The following is a 12,258-nucleotide window of genomic DNA, read 5'->3' on the forward strand; positions in this document are numbered from 1 at the left end:
TAGTTGATAATGTAGTTCAAACATAGCAACTTTAAGACTTGTGGACTTCAACTCCCAGAATTCTCCAGCCAGCTATGCTGGGGGGTGAAGTCCACAAATCTTAAATTTGCCAAGTTTGAAGACCTCTGATGTATTTGATCCAGGGATGGGTTGATATCATTGCGGTAGGCAACTGTGCACTGGTAGCGGCCGCCAGATTGCACAATTTGTGCGCTATCGCTCCGGTGCCAGTCTTATGGGCGCCATCTCCTTCAATTTTTCATATTTTTTGCTTCGTGTGTATGAGCAGAAGCAAAATCTTGCGAGGGGATTCACATGCAATCTCCGAATCGCCTAAATCTCTCTTGCACGTGTCCCCTCACAAAACTTTGGTGCGTTTTTGCTTCCTGTGCATGCGCAAAAGCAAAAACCTGCTGGGGCATGCACACGCATGCACGCAAGACAACTGAAATTGCACACACAGCACACTGGTAGCAGCCAGTAAGAGAATCCGCCACTGAGTTGATCCCATGGAGGTCCCAAAAGACGTGAGATTTCAGTTGTCAGTTGGTTGTGGGGAACAAATGCCTTATTTGCAAGTAATAGAACAACAGTTTAGCTTCTTCAAGGTATCTGGCTAGGACAGTGTTTCTCAACCTTGGCAGTTTGAAGATGGGTGGACTTCAACTCCCAGAATTCCCCAGCCAGCGTTGCTGGCTGGGGAATTCTGGGAGTTGAAGTCCACCCATCTTCAAACTGCCAAGGTTGAGAAATACTGGGCTAGGAATAAAGGTGCTAGAAGGACTCTTTCTTTCGCATGTTCTTTATTTAGATGTCTGATATTGTCTTCATTTTTCCACAGTGTGTATCATGAATGAAAACGTAATTCAGAATTGCAACGTCTGAGGCATCATTGAAAGTTCAACTACTTCTATGTGACTTAAAGAAACAAGTGACCTCAAAAGCATAGACAACATGGAAAAGATTTGGAGGAAAAAAACTTGTGCTGAAATAAACTTGACAGTGGGAAACAAAGGTTTGCAGTGGGTTGGTCCCAGTACGGCCCAGTTCTAAGAACCGGTAGCGCCATCAGCGGAAGGTTCTGCCCACCTGCTTGGGACGCTTCTGACCATGCGCAAAAGCTTCTGCTCATGTGCAGTAGTGTCGTGCACATGCACAAGCGTGCACACGAACCATTAGTAAAGGGTTTTAGAACCCACTACTGGGGCAGATCCTCTCTGTAGTGATAGAGGAATTGGAAACACGGTCCCAGACTATTATTTACTTGTTTTGTTTAACCTATTTATACATCACTTTTTCATTAACACAAGAACTTAATTAATGTCACCTAGATAATGTCGGAATATTTGCACACAACACATATGAACAAGGTTACAACCATCAAACGAACAATCTTTTCCCATGCCAGCTATAACGTAAGAAATACAAAGCGGGCCACAGCTAGCAATTAAGCTGAAACAGTAGATTGCAATAGCGTAGGATTAAAGGGGCTTTTTGCTACAGAATACCTACATGACTTGGGCTTCTCGGAAATGTGCCTTCGCAAACTCCATCATAGGGTAGTGGCAAATATCAACAGAGTTTATAGGTGTGCTAGGCCTGGTATCTTCTGACTCTGTGCTGGGAGCAGAGTTCTGAAGAGACAGAAAATCAGTCGTCAGAGAACCGGTACTCTTGGTACTGAAAAAAATTCATCCCGTGATATTCATATTCCATCTCTGGCATTGTCTTCATACTTTGCAGTCTCTTCAGCAACACCGTAGTCTCCTCCCTTCACTTTCTTGCATGGCTAATCCCCTTGGCCTCTGCTTGAACCCTCACCTCCTTGTTAACTATTTTCTCCTGTGTGTTCTTCTTCCAGCCTGTTCGGACTTCTTCCTGTTGATTCATGTGGAGGTTGAGGTAATCGGGGGCTGCCACCACCTGCACCATTCCAGCAGGGAAAAGGCCAGAGCGTCCACCGATGGAACCAAACTGCCAACCTGAACAGAAAAGATGGAAATTAGGCAACCTATTAGCCATAGGGCAGCCTCTCCAAATCTGAACAGGCTACTGATGTCAGTTTGAAACTCCCTAGAATTCTTCAATCAGCATAGCTATTGAGAACCATGTCACCAAAATTAGCTAATCAATGTTCTTGTCTGTATTAGTATTCAGTAATGTTTAAGAACTCTTTCAACAAATGCAGTGGTATTTGAATTTGAAACATCCCGTTTTCAGCTTGAAACGTCTGGTTTTGAATGCGAGACCACAGGGCAAGAGGCAATTTTGAATATATTGTGTTTGTGAGTTCAGAAGGAAATAAGAGTTCTGTTTCGAGCATGAAACTATTCCAAAAGGCTGAAAACCGCGCATTGCAGCTGGCAGTCTCCGAAGTAGCCCCTTTCACTCTTGACAAGGTGTATTTTGAGGTTGAAAGTGGATACATTGGATTGAATCTTTCCAGTGAAGGGCTACCAAAATTTATACTACCACACTGTGGGTGTGGCTTATGCAAAAAATTTTCATGCAAATTGGGTGCTTTGGGGTGAAGCTCCATTTTCACTACCCCACTGCGTCCCCACCCATCCAGGCAGTAGTCGACCCCTGGATCTTTCTCACCTGGATCCAGGCCCTTCATGGGAAGTAGTCGAATAAAGTCTCCTTTCTTGAAATTTAAGAGGCTCTTGTCATCTGTGACATAGTTACGCATAGCAATGACATAGTTGGAATCCTTTTGGAAGGACAGGAGATGAAAAGCAGAGGTAAGGGATTAAAATTGTAGGTAGTTCTCAGTTTACAACAATTTATTTAGTGACTGCTCAAAGTTACAATGGCACTGAAAAAAGTGACTTAGGGCCATTTTTTCACACTTACAGCCTTTCCAGATCATGTGATCAAAATTTATACTGGTTCATACTTATTTATTTATTATTTATTTATTATTTGGATTTGTATGCCGCCCCTCTCCGAAGACTCGGGGCGGCTCACAACAAGTGAAAAACAATCCAATACAATCCAATTAATTAAAATATTATAAGTTTAAGAAAATCCCCAATACTAACATACACACATACAGGCATACCATATATAACTTCAACGTGCCCAGGGGGAGATGTTTAGTTTCCCCATGCCCGACGGCAAAGGTGGGTTTTAAGGAGTTTACGGAAGGCAGGAAGAGTAGGGGCAGTTCTGATCTCCGGGGGGAGTTGGTTCCAGAGGGCCGGTGCCGCCACAGAGAAGGCTCTCCCCCTGGGGCCCGCCAACCGGCATTGTTTAGTTGACGGGACCCGGAGGAGGCCCACTCTGTGGGACCTAATCGGTCGCTGGGATTCGTGCGGCAGAAGGCGGTCTCGGAGATATTCTGGTCCAGTGCCATGAAGGGCTTTAAAGGTCATGACCAACACTTTGAATTGTGACCGGAAACTGATCGGCAACCAATGCAGACTGCGGAGTGATGGTGAAACATGGGCATACCTGGGTAAGCCCATGACTGCTCTCGCAGCTGCATTCTGCACGATCTGAAGTTTCCGAACACTTTTCAAAGGTAGCCCCATGTAGAGAGCATTACAGTAGTCGAACCTCGAGGTGATGAGGGCATGAGTGACTGTGAGCAATGAGTCCCGGTCCAGATAGGGCCGCAACTGGTGCACCAGGCGAACCTGGGCAAACGCCCCCCTCGCCACAGCCGAAAGATGGTTCTCTAATGTCAGCTGTGGATCGAGGAGGACGCCCAAGTTGCGGACCCTCTCTGAGGGGGTCAATGATTCCCCCCCCAGGGTAATGGACGGACAGATGGGATTGTCCTTGGGAGGCAAAACCCACAGCCACTCCGTCTTATCCGGGTTGAGTTTGAGTCTGTTGACACCCATCCAGGCCCCAACAGCCTCCAGGCACCGGCACATCACTTCCGCCGCTTCGTTGACTGGGCATGGGGTGGAGATGTAAAGCTGGGTATCATCGGCATATTGATGATACCTCACCCCATGTCCTTGGATGATCTCACCCAGCGGTTTCATGTAGATGTTAAATAGCAAGGGGGAGAGGACCGACCCCTGAGGCACCCCACAAGGGAGAGACCTCGGAGTCGACCTCTGACCCCCCACTAACACCGACTGCGACCGGCCAGAGAGGTAGGAGGAGAACCACTGAAGCACAGTGCCTCCCACCCCCAACCCCTCCAACCGGTGCAGAAGGATACCATGGTCGATGGTATCGAAAGCCGCTGAGAGGTCGAGGAGCACCAGGACAGAGGATAAACCCCTGTCCCGGGCCCGCCAGAGATCATCCATCAACGCGACCAAAGCGGTTTCCGTGCTGTAACCGGGCCTGAAGCCCGACTGCCGGGGACCAAGATAATCGGCTTCTTCCAAGGACCGCTGGAGCTGGAGTGCCACCACCTTCTCGACAACCTTCCCCATGAAGGGAAGGTTGGAGACTGGACGATAGTTGTTAAGTACTGCTGGGTCCAGGGAGGGCTTCTTGAGGAGGGGGCGCACAAGCGCTTCTTTATAGAGTGATGGAAAAACTCCCCTCCCCAAGGAAGCGTTGGTAATCTCCTGGGCCCAGCTCCGTGTCACCTCCCTGCTGGCCGAAACCAACCAGGAGGGACACGGATCCAGTAAACAGGTGGCAGAACTCACAGCTCCAATGGCCTTGTCCACTTCATCAGGTGTCACCAGATCAAACTCTTCCCAGACAGGTGGACAAGTACGTGCCCCAGTCACCTCGACTGACTCGTTGTCAGTCGACTCTGTTTTACAATTGGAGTCGAGGTCGGCCCGGATCTGAGCGACTTTATCAGCGAAAAACGTGTTAAACTCCTCGGCACTACTCTGCAAGGGCTCCCCAACTCCCCCCTGATTAAGAAGGGAGCGGGTCACCCTAAACAGAGCGGCCGGGCGGGATTCCGCTGATGCAATCAAGGCGGCATGGTACGCGCATCTTGCCGCCTTGAGCGCCACTTTGTAAGTCTTAATAAAAGCTCTTACAAGTGTTCGATCAGATTCAGACCTACTCTTCCTCCATCGCTTCTCTAGACGTCTCTTTTGGCGTTTCAACTCCCGGAGCTCCTCGTTGAACCATGGAGCTCTACGGGGTCTAGCGCCACGGAGAGGTCGCAAAGGCGCAATCCGGTCAAGAGCCTCCGCAGCAGCCGTATTCCAGGCCTCCGCAAGAGACTCTGCCGAACTGTGGATGAGTGCCTCTGGAATAACCCCAAGCGCCGTCTGGAAACCCTCTGGATCCATTAGGCGTCTGGGGCGGAACATCTTCATTGGTTCCGCCTCCCTGCGGGGAAGGATTGGAGCCAGGAAGTTAAGCCGTAGTAGAAAATGGTCTGACCATGACAAAGGCACTGCTTCTAAGCCCCTTAATCTCAGACCATTACTCAGTTGCTCGGAAAGGAATACCATGTCAGGTGCGTGCCCCCCCTCATGAGTTGGACCCCGTACTACTTGAGTCAGGTCCATGGCTGTCATGGTGGTCATGAACTCCTGTGCCAACCCCGAGGTTTCGCCGAGTGACGGCAGGTTGAAGTCCCCCAAGACAATAAGTCTGGGGAACTCCACCGCCAACCCGGCTACCTCCTCGAGTAGCACAGGCAGGGCTTTTGACACGCAGCTGGGAGGCAGGTACGTGAGAAATAAGCCCACCTGAACCCCTAAGTCCAACCTCATCAAGAGTGACTCGCAACCCGCAATTTCCGGAGCAATGAGTCCACGCAGGCAAAGGCTCTCCCTGGCTATAATAGCCACTCCTCCCCCCCTTCCCTGGGGTCGAGGTTGATGCCATATCTGAAACCCAGCTGGGCAAATTTCGGAGAGAGGAACACCTCCCTCCGGGCCCAGCCAGGTTTCAGTGATACATGCCAGGTCGGCCTCCTCATCCAGGATCAAATCCCGGATGAGGAGAGCTTTATTTACCACCGACCTGGCATTAAGTAGCAGCAACCTGAGTCCAGGGCCAGAGTTACACTCATCACCAGTACCCAAGATTGGGCTCACAGAGTTGGAACAAGGGACCGTACTTATGACTGTTACTATGTCCCAAGGCCATGCGATCACCTTTTGACAAGCAAAAATCAATGGGGAGGTTCACTTAACAACCATATTACTAGCTTATCAACTACAATGATTCACTTAACACCTGTGACAAGAAAGGTCATTAAATGGGGCAAAACTCACTTAACAAATGTCTCACCTAACAACATAAAGTTTGGGTTAAATTGTAGTCCTGAGTTGAGGACTATCTATATTTGGGGAAATAGGTTGAAGTTAAAATATTTGCCTTTGTGCTCAGTGCTTTAGATAGGCTACCTGTACAATTCCCCTAAAATCAGCCTATAAGGATTCGTGGCTTGCAGAATCCTGAGATTGCTCTTACCTGTTTTAGTTCTTTCAGGAAAATTTCCACCGTAGCCTTAATCTGCTGAGCTTTTTGAGAATGGAGGATGAGTTGCTCATTCTTCAGAGAGAACTGAAGGATATTCCGAGTGATCAGCTCCAAAGAAAGGACATCTGCATAACTGAAAAAGTCAGAGATATATGAATTCTCTGACCTCTTTGGCTTTCATCCTTGGCTAGGTTCTTTAGCATCTACTTTACTAAGCCTATAGGGATCAGTTTTGTTAGGATATGGCTTCTGAACTCTCCAAAGATACCTGAAGTTATAAGAAATCTACCAGCACAAAAATACCAAGGCATGGGTTATCTGCTCTCCCCTTTTTTTTATCAAGTTCTAAACCTGTACTTGCTGATTTCTCTAATCTGCCCCAATGCCATCTAGACCAGGTGGTGCTGCAGAAAAAATATATATATATATATATACACTGCTCAAAAAATTAAAGGGAACACTTAAACAATACAATATAACTCCAAGTAAATCAAACTTCTGTGAAATCAAACTGTCCACTTAGGAAGCAACACTGATTGACAATCAATTCCACATGCTGTTATGCACATTCAACTTTGTACAGAACAAAGTCTTCGATGAGAACATTTCATTCATTCAGATCTAGGATGTGTTATTTGAGTGTTCCCTTTATTTTTCTGAGAAGATCAAAGCAAAGCAAAATTTGTTTATGACATCATTTGAGAGGTTTTTAAATTGAATATGTATATTTCTATGTATGTACTGTTGTTTTGGTTTATCAAACAAAAGTACTGTACATAGTTGATCAGACAGTTATGTAATGCAAAGGATTAAAATAGGCCCTGCCCACAAGCATAAAGTCTAGTAGGGTAAAAAATAAAAATAAATAAATCAAAAGAAGAAATGAAATGCTTCGGTATAGCTATAGAAAGCCTTATGTTTTCACAAGCCTGTTGGGAATTGCTGTGCAAACTCAGGTTATAAAAGCGTTTTTCATCAAATGGAGTCCGTTCAGGGCCGCCATCAGGAATTTTGGGGCCCCATACAGCCTAAGTGTCTGCCCCCCCCCGCCATTTTAAAACTATTGCCCCCCAAATCCCTTGCCATGCCCACCATGGCCCCACACCCTGGGCAAGCCCTCCCCCGGCCCTCTGAGGTCAATCTATCTTGCTCTGTCGTTCTCAGTCTCTCTCGTTCTCCGGAGGCTGGTGAAAGTGATTTTCAATGTCAGGCACGCAGGCCAGCGCGCTCTCTCTCCCCATCCCCCTGCCAGCCCGCCCGGAACATTCAAAGTAAGAAAAACCTTCGTCGGCAGGGCTGGCGTTCCCGCTGCGGGAGGAGTCGCGCTCCAAGGTGGGAAGCGGAGGAGAAAGAGAAGCGGATCGGGCAGCAGCGAGTAGCCAGGGGTGCGAGGTGGCTAGAGGCGTGGGGGGGCTGGGGCGGCCGCGGCTCCATGCGCGCCCTTGGAAAAGTGTGCGCGGAGGGGCGTTTTGGGGTGCGCTGGCACAGGCGTGCGCAGCCTACAGGGAACGGTGCTGGGCACAATGACTGCTGCGAGCGCCAGGGGGCCGGCACACGGTGGCAGGCCAAAACCGCCCCCCCCATTTTTCAATTTGGCCGGGCCCCTGATGCCAGTAGCAGTAATACTGGCCTATCGGCGGCCCTAAGTCCGTTGATGTTTTCCAACAAGCAGCTAGCTCATCTGCATTTTTTGCTGCTCCTACACTCAGCATTTGTCTATTTATTATTTTATTTATTTATTTACTTTTATTTATTTGTTTTGTCAACTATGTATTGGTGGTATACAAAGATGTAACAATATTTATATACATGATAGTAGTAAAAGAGAAACATTAGGACGGGACGGAAAGCATGCTGGTGCACTTACCCACGCCCCTTAATGACCTCTTAGGAATCGGATAAGGTCAACAGTGGATAGTCTAAGGGTTAGGTTTTGGGGGTTAGGTGATGATACCTCAGAATCTGGTAGTAAGTTCCATGCATTAACTACTCAGTTACTAAAGTCGTATTTCCCGCAATCGAGTTTGGAGCAGTTTACTTTAGGTTTGTATCTGTTGTCTACTTATGTGTTGTTGTGGTTGAAGCTGAAGTAGTTGTTGACAGGAAGGACGTTACAGCAGATGATTTTATGGGCTAGGCTTAGGTCACATTTAAAGCAACATAGTTCTAAGCTTTCTAAATCTAGGATTGTAAATTTATTATTATTATTATTATTATTATTATTATTATTATTATTATTATTATTTAGATTTGTATGCCGCCCCTCTCCGTAGACTCGGGGCAGCTCACAACACAATAAAACAGTTCATAACAAATCTAATAATTTACAATTTAAAATATTTTAAAAAACCCATTATTAAGCAGACATACACACAAATCTAGTTGTGTAGGGTATTCTGTTGCGAGTGGAGGAGCAGAGGGCTCTTCCAGTAAAGTATCTCTAGACATTTTCTAATGCATTTATGTCCGAAATGAGGCTTGGGTTCCAGACAGATGAGCTGTATTCAAGGATTGGTCTGGTGAAAGTTTTGTATGCTCTGGTTAGTAGTGCAAGATTAACGGAGCAAAAACTACATAGGATTAGTTTAGGTTAATCTAAGGTTAAATTAGGTTAATTTTTTCCAGGTTTGCTCTATCGAGTTTGTGGTATTCCACTGCCAAGGAGCCAATGGCCTCCCTCGTGAATTTAGAAAACAGTTTTATCCTGTGTTTTGTTGCCTCTCACCTGAAGCTGCAAAGGATTTTCAGATGTTCAGAACTGAAGCTGGCTTCTTTGGATTTCTTCAACAGCTGCAGACCTCGGTGAGAAACACCCAGGATCTGGACGTCGCTTCCATTTTCTCCCTGTCAGGAAGGGAACAGACACCAGCAACAAAACAGTTGACAAAATGTTTCCATGGTTTGCTCAAGCAGCAGGGAAATTTTTGTGAGAGAGCAGTTACTTTAGTGCAGGAGTAGGCAAAGTTGGCTCTTCTATGACTTCATCTCCCAGAATTCCTCAGCCAATAATGCTAGCTCAGGATTCCTGACCTAGCATTATTGGCTGAGGAATTCTGGGAGTTGAACTCCACATGTCATAGAAGAACCAACTTTTCCTACCCCTGCTTTAGTGGACAATCGGAAAAGCCAGGTTCTTTGGACTAAATGTTTGATGGATGGAAACTGCAGCCTCTTGCTCTCTTTCAGGTCCCTGGGCCAGAAGGAAAAGGCACACAAGAGGCAGGCCAGGTCTAACCTTGATAAATTATTCTCCTGAGAACACTGTCCATAGCAGATATCTCCAACCTTGGCAGGGCTGGCTGAGGAATTCTGGGATTTGCAGTCCACACCTCATAAAGTTGCCAAGGTTGGAGACCTCTGGTCCATAGCACACACATACACACCGGAAGTTCATTTTCGGGCACATCCATGCTCAGTGCCGAAAAGCTTCCCCATCACTGCTTTAATCTATAAACTATATACTTAAACAAAATAGAGCTTGGCAGAAAGGGTAAATCCAATTAAATAATAAAAATGACAGCCAGTGTGGTGTAGTGGCTAAAGTGCTGGGTTAGAGACCTTGAGATCTAATTGTCCCTTAGGCAAGGAAGCCAGGTGGGGTGCCTTTGGGTCAGTCATTCTCTCTCAGTCTGACCCAACTCACAAAGTTGTGAGGAAGTTAGGAGGTGGGAGTATTCAGCATGAATGCTGCCTTGAGATGATAAAAGATAGAGAGGATAGCAATGTCATTTGGCGGGACCCAGGAGAAGAGCCTTCTCTGTGGCGGCCCCGGCCCTCTGGAACCAACTCCCCCCAGAAATCAGAATTGCCCCCACCCTCCTTGCCTTTCATAAACTTCTCAAAACCCACCTCTGCCGTCAGGCATGGGGGAATTGAAATATTTTCCCCAGGCCTATAAAATTTATGTATGGTGTGTTGTGTGCATGTTTTTTAAATTATGGGTTTTTAATTTCGTATTATTAGATTTGTATTGTACATTGTTTCTATCACTGCTGTGAGTCGCCCTGAGACTACGGAGAGGGGCGGCATACAAATTAATTAATTAATTAAACAAACAAACAAACAAACAAACAAACAAACATATAAATAAATAAATAAATAGCAAACAAACGAATGATAATATGTTCTGGCGACAGACTTAAACATGATGGCCAGTGTTCCCTCTAATTTTTTTGGGGGGTGGGCGGAAAAGTATAGTGTCTGAGCAGCAGTCCCTTCGGGACTGGGCGGCACAGAAATAATAAATAAATAAGCAAACAAACAAACAAACAAACAAATAAAAAACCCACCCTGTTTTGCCTCAGAGAATTTCAAAATAAAATACTGTACTGTGTGTCTATAACAGTGAGCTCATAATAGGGCAACTCTATCAATATCAAAAGGCCACTTAAATAGTTGAGCTAGTTTCAAACTAGATTTTGATTTTCTTTCTCTCTTCCTTACTCCCATTCTTTTTCTTTCTCTTTTCCTTCCTCTCTTTTTTCTATCTGTTTCTCTCTCTTCCTCTCTTCCTCTTTCTCTCCTTCCCTCTCACTCTTTCCCTCTCGGCTTCTGGGCAGGTTTGGAAAACTCTGAGTTGATGATGATTTTTAAGTGAGCGATTGCTCACTGCTCAGCTTAGAGGGAACTATGATGATGGCTGAAAACTTCCTGGTGTGGTCTCCTTACTCCTGGTGTGGTCTGCCTACCTACCTATCTGCTCACACAGTCTTCCTACTCATGGTCAATTTTCAACAATGTCAGCCTTCATTGAACAGGCAACCTTTATGTAGCAGAGAGCTTGGCCCAGATGGCTGCCCTGTTACTGATTTGCCTATAATAACAGGGGAAAGTAGTCTCCGAATCTTAGTGGAAGGACACAACAGGATCGTCACGTTACGGAAGGCCAAGGCAGGCAAACTTACTTTTACTGGGAAAAGGCGAGAGAAATAGCTGGCCCAGTTATCACGAGCAGCCACCACAATTCTTTTCTTGATCCCTTCTTCTGCGATGGAGCTGACATCCACGCCCACATGGAATTCGGCTGATGGCAACAAAACAAAGGAAAGGTTTAATCAGCAGGCTCAGATGATGGATCAGTTCCCCTGACGGAAGCAAGCTACAGGGATGACTTTAGCACACTTAGGAAGTACATGACAGAGTACACTGTTTCCAAGGACAGTTTGCAAGCAAGGGTCTAAATGTTCTGAAGGCAGCATTAGTGAGCCTTCGGTTGGAGTTGATAATAGACCATTAAATTTGCATTAAATAGGTTGTTTTAATAACCTAAAGCTTTTTATTATATTTTATCAATGGGAATTTGTGGGGTTTTGGGGATAGCAATAGGACCTGAGAATCTCTCCTCCTTTTTGAATGAGAAGCCATCAGAATCTGGAATAGGCCCAGCAGAAGGGAACATACAAGCACATGCGTGAAAGAAAGAAAGCAATTTCGTGAGCGAAGGGAGACGAAAGAAAATGCAAGCTTCTAAGTGAAACTGTGAATGTTACTTCAGAGAGCTACCCATACTGTTTCCTGCCTTTTGGAAGTACTTGTTTGCTTCTACAGATCTTTACAAATAAAGCAAACAGACATTTCAAAACTCTAGTGCAAATTCATCTCATAGAAACAAGTCCTGATAGCACTGCTCTGAGATATTATTTTTCTTTTGGGGAAAAAAGTAGGAATATAAAGCAAGGCTTTATCTTATATAATTGTTTATTATTTTATTATTTATTTATTTATTTTGTCCAATACACAATGAGGGTTTTAGTGGGTATATATATCTATATACACATAGTAAAATACATGATGACGGTTATAGAGGAGAAACTCATAGTAAAATATATCTAAGAAATAATAGAAAAGAAAATATAGTAATAGAATATATCAATGAAAGAATAGAAG

At 45.5% G+C, this 12,258-nt stretch overlaps 1 protein-coding gene across 1 annotated transcript in view; it reads right to left on the bottom strand.

Annotated features, from left to right (window-relative positions):
* Positions 1–12,258, bottom strand: part of MYO15B (myosin XVB) — a 79,184-nt gene that overhangs the window by 28,479 nt on the left and 38,447 nt on the right. Inside the window, exons 23-28 of the mRNA XM_070736763.1 lie at positions 11,277–11,395; positions 9,098–9,216; positions 6,364–6,505; positions 2,602–2,713; positions 1,778–1,982; positions 1,513–1,680 (exon numbers count right to left, since the gene is read on the bottom strand). Coding sequence (XP_070592864.1) covers positions 1,513–1,680; positions 1,778–1,982; positions 2,602–2,713; positions 6,364–6,505; positions 9,098–9,216; positions 11,277–11,395 — 865 coding nt within the window. The remainder of the gene's footprint in view (positions 1–1,512; positions 1,681–1,777; positions 1,983–2,601; positions 2,714–6,363; positions 6,506–9,097; positions 9,217–11,276; positions 11,396–12,258) is intronic.

Source organism: Erythrolamprus reginae, chromosome 2, assembly GCF_031021105.1.
Source record: "Erythrolamprus reginae isolate rEryReg1 chromosome 2, rEryReg1.hap1, whole genome shotgun sequence".
NCBI classification, from domain to species: Eukaryota; Metazoa; Chordata; class Lepidosauria; order Squamata; family Dipsadidae; genus Erythrolamprus; species Erythrolamprus reginae.